This window comes from Xenopus laevis, chromosome 3S, assembly GCF_017654675.1.
Source record: "Xenopus laevis strain J_2021 chromosome 3S, Xenopus_laevis_v10.1, whole genome shotgun sequence".
NCBI lineage: Eukaryota > Metazoa > Chordata > Amphibia > Anura > Pipidae > Xenopus > Xenopus laevis.
The window spans coordinates 100,853,910-100,871,113 of NC_054376.1; the positions used below are offsets into that span (position 1 = coordinate 100,853,910).

General features: G+C 40.0%; 1 protein-coding gene across 7 annotated transcripts in view; it reads left to right on the forward strand.

The window, feature by feature from the left end:
- nsd1.S (nuclear receptor binding SET domain protein 1 S homeolog) overlaps positions 1-14,328 on the forward strand; it is a 48,674-nt gene extending 34,346 nt beyond the window's left edge. For all 7 annotated transcript variants that reach the window (XM_018256106.2, XM_041588686.1, XM_018256105.2 and 4 more), the window contains exons 17-23: positions 149-261; positions 1,078-1,347; positions 2,500-2,616; positions 3,327-3,468; positions 8,150-8,256; positions 9,050-9,245; positions 10,106-14,328. In XM_018256106.2, the coding sequence (XP_018111595.1) occupies positions 149-261; positions 1,078-1,347; positions 2,500-2,616; positions 3,327-3,468; positions 8,150-8,256; positions 9,050-9,245; positions 10,106-11,595 (2,435 nt within the window). In that variant the 3' untranslated portion in view covers positions 11,596-14,328. The remainder of the gene's footprint in view (positions 1-148; positions 262-1,077; positions 1,348-2,499; positions 2,617-3,326; positions 3,469-8,149; positions 8,257-9,049; positions 9,246-10,105) is intronic.
- Positions 14,329-17,204: the final 2,876 nt, after the last annotated feature.

Consider the following 17,204-nt stretch of genomic DNA (forward strand, 5'->3'; position numbering starts at 1 on the left):
TTTTCATATGATTGTATACAATTGGACACCCCAGATTTACACAGTATTTATTCATCAATAGGGATTCAATATGTTAATTGTATTTGAAATAATACTTTGCCATTTATCACTTGCAGTTTACCACTTTTATTTTATTGTCTCTCTCTAGGGCTGATGGAAGCTGCAGAGAGGTTTGAAGAATTACAGGCCCAGAAAGAAATGAGACAGTTGCAGGAAGATAAAAAGAATGACAAGAAACCTCCACCATATAAACACATAAAGGTAAAAAGAACAGCAGAGTTCCTGACTGCATTAAGAACAAAGTGCCGTCTGCTCTATTGTTGTAAAGTCAAATCTTCCTGTAGACTTTTCTCGATCTCCTGTCTATGCAAAAGGTCTCAAGAAATAGTTGTGGGGATACACTGAATCCACTATTGGGGATTCAGCCGAATCCTTTATGAAAAACTTGATTGAATCCTAATTTGTATATACAATCTGCGTATTCAAATTATGAGAGGGAACGGAAAACAATTTTTTTACTTCCTTGTTTTGTAACAAAAAGTCACACGCTTTCCCTTCCTGACCCTTATTTACATATGCAAATTTCGGTTCAGCCAGGCTCAAGGTTTCGGCCGAAACTTGCTGAAAAAGACCGAATCCTGATAGAATCCCGAACTGAATCCTGAATTCGGTGCATCCCTAGTTTTCTTACTTTAATGTTGTTTTTTCCCAATTTCTTCAAGGATCCATTTGTGTAATCCAAAAGTCTTTCATATCAGTGACTAGGGAGAAACAAAATGACCATTTTGGATTAACTTAGTCAAAGTCCTGACTCATGACCCAGGAGCGTTGCTGCGGCAGGGCCAGTAAAAAAGCAGTTTACACACAAAAATCTCCAAGTTTGTCTAAATGAAAGCAGTTCTACAAAAAGTGGCTTAATGCATTTATTACAAAACTGATCAAAATCTAGAAAATATACAGACAGTTGCTCCGATTTTGTGTAAAGTAGGCTTCAATGGAGGTGCAAATAAAAAGCAAATGGCTAAGTGATTGATAATAAAATAACAACGTTTATAACCTAGACAATTTTGGTGGCAGGTCAACAGGCCGATTGGAAAAGTTCAGATTTTGACTGCAGATCTTTCCGAATTTCCTCGTTGCAACTGCAAGGCCACTGATGAAAACCCTTGTGGGCAGGATTCCGAGTGCATCAACCGCATGCTGCTTTATGAGTGCCATCCTTCAGTGTGCCCAGCAGGGGAGCGCTGTCAGAATCAAGATTTCTCCAAGCGTCAGTACCCAGAAGTTGAAATTTTTCGAACTCTGAGTCGTGGATGGGGGCTGCGGTGTAGGACCGACATTAAAAAGGTGTGGGACGATGTTTCAGCAGTTGTTTGTCCTTGCAGAATACCCTTTTGTTGTTTTTCCTCTTTGATATTTTGACCCAACTACTAGATGAGTTGCTATCGCCAATAGCAAACAGTATCTTTGTGTTTAGTCAGAAGCTCTCCTGTTTGTAGTGCTTTGTACCAATATATGTTCATAAGCTGGAGAGAAATAACTGGAATCACTCCGTCATTATTTTTAATGCATATAATGCTGGATATGCCAATATCACTACCAGTTCAGTTCTCGGGGTTTATTTTAAAATAAAAAGTTGTTTTGTTTCGTTAAATGTGCTCTATTATGATCATATACAGCTTCTAAGTAAGACTGAATTGTGCTAATTATAGGAAAACTTTCAGCCAACAGTAATGGCCTTAAAGGGATACTGTCATGGGGGGAAAAAAAATCTTCAAATAAATCAGTTAATAGTGCTGCTCCAGCAGAATTCTGCACTGAAATCCATTTCTCAAAAGACCAAACTGATTTTTTTTATATTCAATTTTGAAATCTGACATGGGGCTAGACATATTGTCAATTTCCCAGCTGCCCCAAGTCATGTGACTTGTGCTCTGATAAACGTCAATCACTCTTTACTGCTGTACTGTAAGTTGGAGTGATATCATCCCCCTCCCTTTTCCCCCCACCAGCCGAACAAAAGAACAATGGGAAGGTAACAGATAACTGCTCCCTAACACAAGATAACAGCTGCCTGGTAGATCTAAGAACAACACTCAATAGTAAAAACCTATGTCCCACTGAGACACATTCAGTTACATTGAAAAGGAAAAACAGCAGCCTGCCAGAAAGCATTTCTCTCCTACAGTGCAGGCACATGACCAGGGGCAGTTGGGAAATTGACAAAATGTCTAGCCCCATGTCAGATTTCAAAATTGAATATAAAAAAATCTGTTTGCTCTTTTGAGAAATGGATTTCGGTGCAGAATTCTGCTGGAGCAGCACTATTAACTGATTTATTTTGAATTTTTTTTTTTTCCCCATGACAGTATCCCTTTAACAAGTAGAGTATTTTGCCTGCCTTTTCAAAGCCTAGTTTAGTGTGCAGCTGGAACTTCATTTTAAGAAAAATTGTGCACTGCCTTTAATATGTCTTAACGTACTTGTGAACATTTATAGGGAGGGTTTGTTAATGAATATGTGGGTGAAATGATTGATGAAGAGGAGTGCCGTGCCCGGATCCGTTATGCCCAAGAGCATGACATCACAAACTTCTACATGCTTACACTAGATAAGGTAAGGATCAAATATTGTTATAGTAAGTTGGGGGGGAGGGGGGAATGGAGCAACAGAAAAGAATGGCAAGACAGGGCTGGTGTGAAGAGGAATAGAAAATGGCACAAATGTTGCCCTGCTGTAGAGCAATGTTTCTTAAATTGTTAGACTCTGTTGCAGTTCTAGAAAGAGATTTTAAATTGTCAAAAATATTTTGAAATAAAAGTTTTGTTTGCAGTTAACCCTAAAGGTCCCCATAGACGCAAAGATTTTTCTTTGGTCAATGGCCGATTTTAGTGCAATCCAACCAATCCGGCAATTTATCATGAGGATAGTGGGAATCGAACGATCGTGCACGATTTTTCGTCCGACATTTGTTAGAAAATTGATCAGGCAGGTTAAAAAATTTTCATCGGTCACAGCGAAATCTATCTATGATTGCAGGGCCAAGCAGGCAGCTACCTTTCGGTTTTCCTGGCTTCGCCTAGACAACATCGCTTGAAATGGTCTTTTTAGTTGATGGACAAATCGTACATTTAAACGATCGTTTCAAGATAAGCTTGGTCTAACGATAACGAAAAGATCTTTTAAAAATCTTTACATCTATGGCCAACTTAATCCTAATTTAATGTAGGTAATGTTCTTTCAAGACACTCCAGGTTATCAGGGGTAGACAGTTAACCAGAAATAGTGTGTTTTTCTATTCTAATTCCCTCCCTGATACATTCTAGGACCGTGTGATTGATGCGGGGCCTAAAGGTAACTTTGCACGTTTTATGAATCACTGCTGCCAGCCGAACTGCGAGACTCAGAAATGGACTGTGAATGGTGATACACGAGTTGGGCTCTTTGCTCTGTGTGATATCAAAGCAGGTAAGGAAAAAAAAAACATAGGAGAACCTGCCTTCAGCTTTTGTCTCAGCCTTAAGCTCACCATAAACGCTAAGATTATTCTCTCCTTAATGACATATTTTAGTGCGATGCAATAAATCTGTCAAATTATTGTGAGGTTAGTGGGCACCGAATGATTGTGCATCAGAAAATCGATTGGGCATGTTCGAAAATGTTCATCAGTCACAGTGAAATGTATCCATTGCAGGGCCAAGCAGGCAGCTTCCCACAGTTTTCCTGGCTTCAACTAGATATCGCTTGAAATGGTCTTTTTAATTGATGGACAAATTATACATTCAAACGATTGTTTCAGGATAAGCTTGATCTTACGATAACAAAAAGATTTTTGAAAAATCTTAAAGGGCATGTAAAGTCTTAAATAGATTAAGGCTAGAAATGCTGTATTTTGTATACTAAATATAAACATGAACTTACTGCACCACAAGCTTAATTAAACAAATAATTTATGCTTTCAAAGTTGGCTACAGGGGGTCACCATCTTGTAACTTTGTTAAACATCTTTGCAAGACTAAGACTGTGCACATGCTCAGTGTGGTCTGGGCTGCTTAGGGATTGTCATAAACAAAGCTGCTTGAGTTCTGCATGGCTGGGAAGTAAGGCGGGGGCTCCCCCTGCTCAGCAGTTAGGGACCATCTCACAATTCCTATCCACAGCAGTAAATGAATGGAGAATTTCACTGCATACAGTCAGGTTTCTCATAAAAACGGTACACATTTTTAATTAAAGTATATTGGAGATAGGTTTCTTTTTCATTAAAGAAAGTAAAAATAGGATTTTATTTTTTTGCCTTTACATGCCCTTTAATAACAGTGTTCACAAAATGGCTCCTGCCTGCTTGCTATAATTATGAGTTCCCAGACTGATGGAAACAAGATTTAAATAATTTATACAGTGTAATTAATGTTCATTTTGCTTGACTAACGTGATAAAATAGGATTTGGAATAATTTTATTGGGTGACAGGTCCCCTTTAATCAGTTGATGCAGTCTTCTCCTGATGGGTCACCATAGGTTTCAATTTCAATCCAATTGCTGCCATGGAGATCAATGTACGGTATATGATTAACCCCACTGAGACCAGTAAATAGATGGTTAAAGCAGGTAAAGATCTGCTTGTTTGGCAACATCATCAAATGAGCAGATGTTCTGGTGATTTATTGACTCGTTCATTTTACAGTATATGTTTATAGTAAAATTGGACCATAGATGTTAAAGGAAAACTATACCCCCCCCCCCCGAGCAATGTAGGTCTCTACAAAAAGATATTGAGTAAAATTGCTCATGTGTAAAACCCTGCTTCATGTAAATATACCATTTTCATAATAATATACTTTTTAGCAGCATGTGCCATTGGGTAATCATAAATAGAAAATTGCCATTTTAAAAAAATAAGGGCCGCCCCCTGTGATCGTAGGACTCAGGGTGCACACAAACAAACCATACATGTTAGGTCACATGATCCAATTAACAGACAGAGTTCTGTCTTTTGCTTCCACACTTCTTCCTGTTACAGTTAGAGCTGCAGTATTTCTGGTCAGGTGATCTCTGAGGCAGCACAGAGACCATCACAAAATGGTGGTTCAAGGCAAGAGATGTAAAAGGGCAATATTTACTTAAATATATACCAGTTTGGTAAGATTCTTTAATATGTCACATAATTTGATATAAACTATCTTTTGCTTAAGTGTTCATTTGTGGGGTTTAGTTTTCCTTTAAGCTATGGTTAGACACCCTGCACTCACTACCCCCAGTCTGTTATGGTTAATATTGGGAGGAAGTTGTAAGTTAGCAATAGCCAGGTGGCCTCAGGTTGCATATTACAGTTTTAACCATTTTCACACAAGTGTAATTAGATTTAACTACAAACTGTGAGTGGTTTTGCACTAAAGCACATGCAAATTCAAAGCAGAAGTGTCATATACTCGTCCTTCCTTTGGGCCAACAAAGCTCCCTGGTTTTCCTGGAAAAGCTTGACCGCTTCAGTAGAACATGGCGGACTGGCACTTCCGCATCTATACCTATACTTCCTGGCTGGCCAGCTCTATCATATTCGCACCTGGTTTCACCTAAAGGATGAAGATCCGGACTTGGCCCTGTTGGCGACCCTGGTGGGCTCATGGGCTGGGATTCGGAACCTTACTTATAGATGTCTATCAGACTATACTAGGCTGCCATCCACAATTTCAACCCCCTTTAGAAAGCCGCATGCAAAATACTAGATTGCCACCATCCCCCGTCTCACCTCAGGGACTTGCAAGATTTCAGCTACTGGCCTCATCGGGGCATTAGGACACTGGGGGAGCTCTTAGTGGACATGCAGTTTCCTTCTCTCACCCAACTTAAAGACAGATCTGGCCATCAGGATACCCAGCTGTATAGGTACGTGCAGCTCCGGCATGCATTCCGTTCTCAATTCTCAGATCTAACGCTGCAATGTGTCACACCCCCTTTTGAGTTGGTCCTTTGAAATTATCAGTGCACAAAATTGTCCTCCAGGCTTTATAAAGCAATGCTCAAAACAGGCACAACCCTTTGACAAGGCCTTCCCTAAGTGGCAATCTTTTCTACCAACAATAACAGATGAGCTATGGGAGGAGGCTAAGGATTCGGTCTACTCTGGCCTGATTGCCCTGAAGGACAGACTTATTCAGATTTCATTTCTGCATCAAATTTACATCACACCTAGCAAACTGGAGAAAATGGGTAGAAACCCAGGGGCCATCTGCCCCAAGTGTGGGGAGGGAGAAGCGGGATTCCTCCATATGACCTGGACGTGTCCACAGATCCGTCCTTTCTTTATCTCCATTGTGAGATGTATGTCTGATGAACTGGCCTTCCCGGGCCTCTGCACTCCAGAAGTCTGCCTGTTGGGGCTGGTGGACGAAATATTACCTCTGAACAAGACCAGGTTACTGTTCCGAGCCCTCCTTTTCTATGCAAAGAAACTTCTGACGATCAAATGGATGGCCCCTCAACCGCCCACGATGCAGGCATGGATTCAATTAATCAACAAAACGCTCCCATTGATCAAACTTACCTATGAGGGCTGAGGTTGTCCAGAAAAGTTTGAACAGATTTGGACCCCCTGGCTAGATATGAATCCTGAAGTGTGTCCTGATTAACTAGACGCATGAGACTGTACCTCCCTTAGTAGTGACCCCAATGGGTCCCCAGTCCCAATGGTCATGACAGCCCCACCCACTGGGCTTCTCTCATTAATTGTCAGTATGGAATGCTTAACATGTGTACACTTGTATAATTGTTTAATGCACAGCATGATGGTTCTCTTTTGTTGTCTCGATCACCTGTTGTATGGTTAAAAAGCATAAATAAAACTTTAAAAAAAAAAAAAAAAATGTCAAATACTATCAAACGGATCATATCTACTGGCTGAGACTTATAGCTGACTGGACTATAATTGTGTAGGACAGTTTGCTATGCCTTATGCATGTTCTAGTGATTGCCTATTATCAGGGGAGCAAGTTTTACTTGACAGTTACTTAAAGGGATTCTGTCATGGAACAAAATGTTTTTTTTCCAAAACACATCAGTTAATAGTGCTGCTCCAGCAGAATACTGCACTGAAATCAGTTTTTCAAAGAATTTTATATATTTAATTTTGAAATCTGACATGGGGATTGTATAGTGTCAGTTTCCCAGGTGCCCCTAGTCATGTGACTTGTGCTCTGATACACTTCAGTCACTCTTTACTGCTACACTGCAAGTTGGAGTGATATCACCCCCTCCCTTTTCTCCCCAGCAGCCTAACACCAGAAAGCAGCTAAAGGTCCCCATACATGGATAGATCCGCTCGTTTGGCGATGTCGCCAAACGAGCGGATCTCCCTCCGATATGCCCACCTTGAGGTGGGCAATATCGGGCAGATCCGATCGTGGGCCCTAGGGCCCAACGATCGGATCCTAGCATTCTCAAACGGGCGGGCGGATCGCGGGACCGCATCAACGAACAGATGCGGCCGCGATCCGACGGGATTTTTAAACCCATCCGATCGAGATCTTGCCGACTCGGCCAGATCTCGATCGGGGAAGCCCGTCGGGGCCCCCATACACGGGCCAATAAGCTGCCGACACAGTCTGTCGGCAGCTTTTATCGGCCCGTGTATGGCCACCTTAACACAAGATAACGACTCCCTGGTAGATCTAAGAACAGCACTCAATGGTAAAAATCCAAGTCCCACTGCAACTCCGCCAGTTACATTGAGTAGGAGAAGCAACTGCCTGCCAGAAAGCAGTTCCATCCTGAAGTGCTGGCTCTTTCTGAAAGCACATGACCAGGCAAAATGACCTGAGATGGCTGCCTACATACCAATATTACTGGTAAAAATATATACTTGTTGGTTCAGGAATACAATTTTACATGGTAGAGTGAATTATTTTAATTATAAGCAATGTAATTTAGCAATAAAAAACACCATAAAAATCTTGACAGAATCCCTTTAATATTAAAAATGTTTTGGCTCAGAAACCAATTTTTCAGAAGGCCCAATTTTGTAGAGCAAAGTTGACGTTGACTCATCTTCAGTGGTAACGAAAATCTGATAAAACATCTCAACAAAGTTTTGGATTTACATTGATACAGCACTATGGAAACTACTGACACTAATCTTATCTCCCCCTCCCCAGGGGTAGAGCTAACGTTTAACTACAACTTGGAATGTCTTGGGAATGGAAAGACTGTTTGCAAATGTGGAGCACCAAACTGCAGTGGATTCCTCGGAGTGCGCCCCAAGGTTAGTTATTTAACAATAACTATTTATTTAACAAGCGGTGTTCTATTTCAAATGGCAATGGATATTATGGTGTTAAAATTGTGGTTCAACCTTATCATAGTTATTACAATAAATGTAGTCTCATCTTCCTTTCTGACTGCCAAAGTACTAGCTGGTTGCTGTTGTAGCAGGTTCCCTAGCAACCAGATAGCAGGCAACGTTCCTAAAGGGGTTGTTCACCTTTAAATTTTAGTATGATGTAGAGACTGATCTTCTGAGACAATTGGCAATTGATTTTAATTTTTTATTATTTGTGGTTTTTGAATTATTTAGCTTTTTGTTCAGCAGCCCTCGAGTTTGCAGTGTCAGCCATCTGGTCGCTAGGGTCCAAATTACCCTATCAACCGTGCATCGATTTGAATGGAAATATGGAATATTAATAGGCGAGGGTCGGAACAGAAAGGTGAATGATAAAAAGTAGCAGTAACAATAAATGTGTCGCATTCGAGAGGAGTTGTTTTTACAGGGGGACAGTGACCCCTTTTTAAAAGCTAGCAAGAGTCGGGAGAAGAGAGAAAATAATTCATAAACTATAAAAAAAAAAATAATGAAGACCAATTGAAAATTTGCTTAGAATTGGCCATTCTATAACATACTAAAAGTTAACCTGAAGGTGAACCACCCCTTTTAAAGTAAAAGTTGCTAAACTACTCCATCAAAGTATTAAAATCAGAAGTCAGACTAACCATGATGCCATTGTAACTGCATTGTAGTTCTGTAGGTTTATGTACGCCATTTTTGATTGCTTCTTCAGAATCAACCAGTGTCATCTGAGGACAAGGGTAAAAAGCGGAAGCAATATGTGAAACGTAAAAAAAGTGTGGTAGTCAAAGAACACGAAGATGAGTGTTTCAGCTGTGGAGATGGAGGACAGCTTGTATCTTGCAAGAAACCAGGTTGCCCTAAAGTATACCACGCAGATTGCTTGAACTTAACCCGTCGGCCAGCTGGTAAGTTCGTCTACGAGACAAAAACATTAGTTCATTATTTCAGCTTTACTTGCCAAATGCAAACGTTACAGTTCGTTCTCTAGATTTGTTAAAAACACTGTGAATAAAAAAACAAAAACAAACCTTTTTTGTTAAATTATTAAAACTATGTAATTATATACCCATGGCACTTTTATAACTCTGCCAAATCTGCCTTGTTGTCTGTTCAAGAAATGACCCTGTTTCCTGCCAAATCCATCTTGTCAATGGGGGTCATTTATAAAGTTCGCGCAGCGCATATTTTTCGCAAATGATTGTATTGCGCATGTTTTTTCCTGAGTGCAAATATATTGCACTGCTCTGCCCGTATTTCTGTTTTTTGCGAATTCGCATTGTGAATACATTTTCGCAAATGGCGCGCAAATGAGACGGGAGTTTGCGCGAGTGCACCCAATGTGCGAGGTTATGTGTGAAAATAGCGTTGACAGCTATTTAACTTCGCAGTTTGCGAAACTGTTTTGCGAATATTTTATCTCCCACCAAAGTTGTGGCGTAATTGAGTCGCAGAGTGTGCACATAAATATTCGCAATTTGTGAATTGTGACATATTTAAAAACTCCTATAGACATTCGCATTGTGAAAAAAAAAATCGCAATTCTGTTTGCACCCTCTTATTCAGCTTTATAAATATATCCATGCGCAGGGCAAATATATTCACTTTGCGAACCAATCTGCCCTGCGCAAACTTTATAAATGACCCCCACTGTGTCTCTGAGATTTTCGATGATGATTAGTCTTAGGATAATAGCCTTGTGAGTTGAGGTAGGGGTGCACTGGTAAAATCGCTATTTATCTAAATATCTGTTATTCTTTCTTTCTAGGTAAGTGGGAGTGTCCTTGGCATCAGTGTGACATCTGTCACAAGGAAGCTGCTTCTTTATGTGAGATGTGCCCAAGCTCCTTTTGCAAGCAGCACCGTGAAGGCATGCTCTTCATCTCTAAGCTTGATGGGCGGTTATCCTGCACAGAGCATGACCCCTGTGGTCCTCATCCCTTAGAGCCAGGAGAAATTAGGGAGTATGACTCCTCTAATGAGCAGAATGATTCTGCTGGCCCTTCACGTCCAAAGAAACAAAGACTGGACAGTGCAAAGGAGAAAACATCTACCAATTCACACAAAAAAAAAGTTTCACTGAACGAGGTGTTGCCTGCAACAGCTGGTTCCCCATCTGATGGAAATGTGGTTGAAGCCCTTGAGCAAAACCCAAAACACGATCGCAAGGAAAATTTGGGGTCTGTTGAGCAAAAACCATTGTCTGCTGGAAAAATACTCCTTGCCTCTGCTGACCAGAAGTGTACCAGTGGCAGTAAGTTATTACTTGCCTCAGCAATTCCGAAATCATTGCCTGCTGGGAAGGTGATCTTGACCTCCTTGGGGAAGAAATCATTGCCTGCTGGGAAGGTATTGTTGGCTTCCATTGGAAAGAAGCACCTCTCTGCTGGGAAAGTTCTGCTGACCTCTGTTGGGAAGAATTCTCCATCTGTTGGTAGGATGCTTCTATCCACAGCAGGGAAGCATTCGGTACAAGCAGGAAAGGTTTTGTTAGCATCAACTGGAAAATATACAACTGCAGGTAAAGTTCTGTTGGCCTCTGCTGCCAACCAGCACGCATCTGCAGAAATAAATCATTTGGCTGTAAACATGGCAGATAAACAGAATGATGTTACAGAGACACAAAATTCATCAGACCCTGATACTAAACATCACATAACTAAAAAGCCACTTAATAACCCATCTAAAGATAAGTTAAATAATACTTTGGAGCAACCATTGACTCAAAACCACACAACTGAGATTCAGAAACCTAGAGGTCTTTGCCAAAAAGAAAGACTTTGTATTCCATCCCGCACAGGAAGACCTAAAGGTCAGCATGTTAAACCAGACACTGAAGTTCTTCCTAAGACCCATTTAAAGAGGTCAACCTTGCCAACCTCTCGAAACTCCATGACTGCACATAAAGAGAGGTTTCAGACCAAAAAGGAAGGAACCAGCCAGCTAGAGAACCATGCAGCTCCAATAAAAAAATCTTGTTCTCTAACTATAAAGGATAAGCCCAATGCATCAAGTGAGAGGTCTTCATCTATAATAGAATCCCCTTCTATCCCAGAACCTCTAGAGAACTCTTCGGGCACTAGAGAAATACGTTGTACAGTTAACTCTTCAGAAAAAACAGTTGGCACTTCAGAAAAGTCACTCAGCGCTGTTGCACAAGAGAAGACTAGTTCCACTGAACCAAACTTTTCTTCAAATTGCCAGTCACCATTACTGTCCAGTCTTTGTCAGAGTGCTTCCAGGTGCAAAGAAAAGTAATTTCTGTGTGAAATCACTAGGGGATTATGCTGCACATAGTATTCTGAGAATGAAGAACTCTTGTGGAATAGTTAAACAATGTTTCTGATTGGCTGCCATATTTGTAATCATGTATGTTAACAAGGACCCATCTTGTTAAAGAAAACAAAAATGATATCGAAGTGGTGATTATATTAAGAACCACCTTTTAAGACAAGTTGACTGTTGCATTCCTTCAAATTCATTTTGCAGCAATCCCCAAAACCCCCTTTTATAGTAAAAGGGTTAAGAAGTAAGATGACACTATGGCCAAAGGCAGTAAATTGGATGCCGGCTGAACTCCCATACCTCATCTGTGAATATGTGTGCTGTCTGGTTAATATCACGGAAATCTGCTTTATGATGTGAAAACAATAAGGCGCTTCTGTAGACAAGTAGTCAAGCTCAGCTAATCTTAGTACCATAGTGATGTCCAATGGCAAATAGAACAGAGGTGCCTTATTCCAGTGAAATGTAGTAGACTGTTGAGGAAGAACTTCAGGGAGCTTTTATTTCAAGTGGGCATTGCATGACCTGAGTGAGTTTCTTGGAATAGCGTTCTTCGGTTGTGCCTGGTATCATCCTGCTAGTTGCAATTGCATGCTTTGACTGGCCAGAAACATTTATGTAATAATTCTTCAAGCTTTTATTTTTTTATTACATTGCCAAAAACCCCCATGCAGTTCTTGCTCACAAACACTTTGCAGTTTGGTGCAGCATATAAGGCTTCAGATGCCTTTTTGCATCATATAGCCTCCTTCCAATACATCAGGCCTTCTCTAACTTCAAGTGGGATGGGCTGGATGCCACTTTATTAAAAATGTCGGTAACTGATATCTCCCAGCACTATCCCCCCGCTCCACACACACACACACACACACACACTAGATGGACAATCCTTGCTATATGGTGCATACAGTAGGGTTTAGATAGTCCTCTTATATCTAGAATGAAGCGGGCAAAGGGGATGGAAACTCGCTAGAAAAGTTGTGAGTTTGGAAGCTGGAAAGAAAATGTTAGGTAAGTAAGGTCTACTGTAGGGCTGCAGCCTACGAGTTGGATAGGGATCCTCTGACATTTCTAGCTCCCATATATGTCTGTGTTTGCTTTGAGAATTGTAAAGTGTTTTCAGGTTTTTTTTTTCTGAACTACAATTGACTTTACAGTCCAGAGTGGTCTGTGTTGTAAGGCACAGTTCAGCATTTATGCGGTGCTAAGCCAAGTGCTTTTAGGGAACGTTGTGTAAATAAAGTCTATATTGTATCTTAGTGGTACGGTTTGTCATAAATGGCCCTTACTCAGATTTGATGAGCTGAGAGTAGTAAGAGTTTAATGGATGTGTATTCACATATATCTTTAAATGACCACCCCAGGCTACCAACCCTACCGCAGCACACAACTCCACACGTTACAAATAAATTCTGCCTTTGCTGAATCTGAGCATTCTTACGCTGGGAATCATGGTGCTACAGGCAGCTGTGTGTAGTGTTTTACTGTATTTAATATTTTTTTCTTTTAAACTAAAACCTTGTTGTGAATCTTGGTGTTGGTGCCTGTACCAGTGCCTCAATGATGTGACCGATCCATTTGTGTTGACGTCTCCTGCCCTTTTTCCCCCCCCCCCTGGTCCTTGCACAGTAGTTATGGATTAGGAACTGAAAAGAAAGCTGGCATTGATTAGCTTGTCATTATTTTTAATTGTTTTGTGTTATTTTTTTTTTAAATAAATAAAAAAGATTGAACACCACGTGATTTTAGCCCTCAGTTGCACATAAAGCAATTGTCTTTTAACAGATTGTGTATTGCCCAACACTCAGCTGCATCTTTCCTTCCTTGGGTTGGCATATACCCTGCTAACTAGTCCTCTTCTGACACCTGGAATATAGTCACTGCCTGTTCCTCCTTCAAGTCGACACTTTTGTCTTGCTCCCTGGCATCTAGCTAGCATTTCATTACATAGGTCTAAAATGGCATACTTAGTAGAAAACCCTCATTGCTTGGGCCCTACCAACTGGACATCTTAGGGAATTAAGGCTGAAGTTGCAGGAAATACGGATGTAAGATGTTGCTATTCCTCTGTCCTTTACAGTCCCACCTATTTGTTATTGGCTTAGGGCAGACCTTTGTTTTTGCATGTCTTTTACAATGGGAAATAATGCTCACAGATAAAGCAATAGGAAAGATCCTATCTGTTAAACATAGAACAACCATTTGAGATACTAAAGGCATCATCTTGCTTACTCACCACTGCCGAACTTTTTAAGTCATGCTCCTCAATGTTCTGAATGAGTAGTAAACGCTGAGCATCTGGATACAAAGCACTTCTATTTCTCTCCGTTTTACCGAAAGCGTAAAATCTGCCCTGCAGACGGCACTGTTTTATGGGTAATGTGGACAGAAGGCCTATACATGACCTGGTGGCTCCTACACCTTCATCACATTCCACCTTGATCATGAAATGTTGGTGCTACTTAATTCTGGAACAGTGTATTTGATCCATCAGACTGCCCCTAACATGAGTGTGGCATGTAATACTGTATGTCATTCAATGGAAGGATCACATCATATATTTCTCACCTTTTTTTTTTTTTTTTGTTTATTGTCCCTGTTTTCTTGCATTTTCTGTCACTAATGGAAGAGATCTCTTGACTCTTCCATGAATATGTACTGTAATTCTTTGTATATAGAAGAAAAATACTGTAAAGTTTAAATTGATTCCTGTCTGTATTGTCTCCTTATTATATGGTGCATCTGATGCAGATTCAAAAATGACATGGTAGAACAATGCAGAAAGAGGTTCCCATATCAGGCTGGTAGCGAGGCAAAACACTGGGCAAGCAGTTCAATGAAAAACAGCAAGGACAAAAGCGAAACGTAAGCATCAGCTTTTAATAAGTCAAATTAACCTTGTTTGGTAGGGGCAGATTCGGGGAGATTTAGTCGCCTGGCCTCACGAGGAAACTTCGGGCAATTTTGGAAATCGAAGCACAGCGAGTGCATTAAGCTGGCGTTTTCTTGTTCGAGCAGGCAGAAGGCAGTTCGGGGAGATTAATCGCCTCTTCTGCGGGAGCGACAATCGGCAGGCGACTAAATCTGCCCTTAGCCCAAGAGGTTTTTCCTGACTTTTTTTTAATCCATACATTGAGATATAAACATCCTTTAAACACGATTATTTATTTTTTCATTCATTGAATGATGTTTGCAGCTCCGAGACTTGCAGTTTAGACGTCTCTTATTGCTTAGGCCTAATTACACCAGTTTGTAGTAAAGATAATTGGGCCTAAAAAAGAAGATAATTAAACTAAAGGCCCCTTAGAATGTTTTTTTTTTTTGTTTGTTTTTTTGAGAGAAGGGAGGGGTCTTCAAAACGTTTTGTGATTGTCGTCTTTAATCTTGCAAGGAAGAACCCAAAACATAAATTCACATTGTTAGCAGCCAGTAGAATTCACATTCCCCAGCAGGCAGGTGATTAAAGAAGCAGAATGAAATTTGAAGACCAACTGAAAAGTTTCTTAGAAAAGGCACATCAAAGCATCATAGCTTTTTAAACATGCAGAGGTTTCTCTGCATTGCAGCTGCTCAGTATACGCTGTACTGTTTTTTTTTTTTTGGGGGGGTTTTTTTTAAGACTCGTCAGTTTATGGTACCTCCAACTCCTTTGTGTTACGACAACCCCACTCGGTGCAGAGTTATCAGTGTGCCACTGCTCATGCTAGAATGTTTTGGAGACATAGTAAAAACTGGTTATGGCCACACCATTTATGGGCATGATCTGGACATGTAAATGATGTATACAAAAAAAAAAACTACAAGGAATATAATTATTTGGGATACATTCCCTTTAATGGACAGTATAAATTGTACAACAGAGGTTTAAAAGAAAAGAGAATAAAATAATGCCCCATGGTTTTAATTTGTAATGTATACTAGGTTTCAAATTAAAGGAACAGTAACATCAAAAAATGATAGTGTTTTAAAGTAATAAAAATATACTGCAGTGTTGCCCTGCCCTGCTGTTTGCTATAGTAGAGTTTCTGAAGCAAACAGATAAGTTTTACCACTGCAACACTTTAATTTTTAAGTATTACTGTTCCTTTAAGAAAAATAAAATTGAAGCGGGATACAAAATGCGCAAGAACATATCCAGTTGTTGAAGTCAAAAGTGAAAAAGTATTAAATAATCTGACTTTCAGCAGAAAGAGCAATGGAAAATGTACATGGAAGTTTATATCAGGCCATTCAGATATTATCTGTGGCAGCTACAAGATGCAAGGACCACAAAAACCTTACCATACATCAGAGAATGAAAACCAGCACTTTTGTACTACATATGTGTGTCTTTTAAGAGCTGAAAAGTACAAACCATGCAGGGTGCTATTTTATTATTAACATTCATTCAATATAGTCCAGACACATTCCACAGAGATTATACAGCGTTCACATCAGTCCCTGCCCCAGCAGAGCTTACAATCAAAGGTCCTTCTATTACATTCACCCATCACTAGGGTCAATTTTATCAGGTCCAATTAATCTGCCTGTATGTTAGGTATTATTTCCCCTTTTTTAGGTAGCATTGGCATGTTTTACAGCATAGACATGGGTATCATTCACATTTGCCCCTGAACCAATGGAGCTTCCCGCTTAAGGGGTTGTTCACCTTTAATTTAACTTTTAGTATGATGTAGAGAGTGACATTCTGAGACAGTTTGCAATTGGTTTTCATTTTATATTATTTGTGTTTAGTTATTTAGCTTTTTATTCAGCAGCTCTACAGTTTGCAATTTTAACAATCTGGTTGCTAAGGTCCAAATTATTCTAGTAACCATGCATTGCTTTCAAGACTGGAATATGAATAGGTGAGGGCCTGAATAGAAAGATGTAGTCTTCGTGAGCATTTGTTTTTAGTGACCCCCATTCGGAAGCAGGAAAGAGTCTGAATAAGGCAGCAAACTATAAAAAAAAAAAATCAAATAAAAAACAATGAAGGCATTTTGAAAAGTTGCTTTTAATTACACATTCTGTATCATCCACAAAGTTAACTTAAAGGTGAACCGCCCCTTTAGGGAGCCAATGAATATGCCTGTATGTTTTGGTGCATGGAAGGAAACCAGAGTACCTGGAGGAAATCACACAAGCACGGGAGAGTGTTATCCTTCAACCACTATGGTTTAAATGGAATTTAATTTGTAAAAAGACTAGGGATGCATCAAATTCACTATTTTGGATTTGGCAGAACCCCTGAATTGTTCGCAAAAGAAAGGGGGGAATATCGAATCCTATTTTGCATATGCAAATTAGGGGTGGAAAGGGGAAAACATTTTTTACTTCCTTGTTTTGTGACAAAAGCCACGCGATTTCCCTCCCTGCCCCTAATTTGCATATGCAAATTAGGATTCGGTTCGGTCAGGCAAAAGGATTCAGCCGAATCCTGCTGAAAAAAGCCAAATCCTGTCTGGTTATCAGAACAACGTATGCATTTGCCTACAAAACATTATTTCATCAAACTTTTCTTAGGTTATCGGGCACTTTTCTATAATGTTATTTTTATGATATTCCCTAATTTCAATAAAGTATATGGCTGGTGATACACA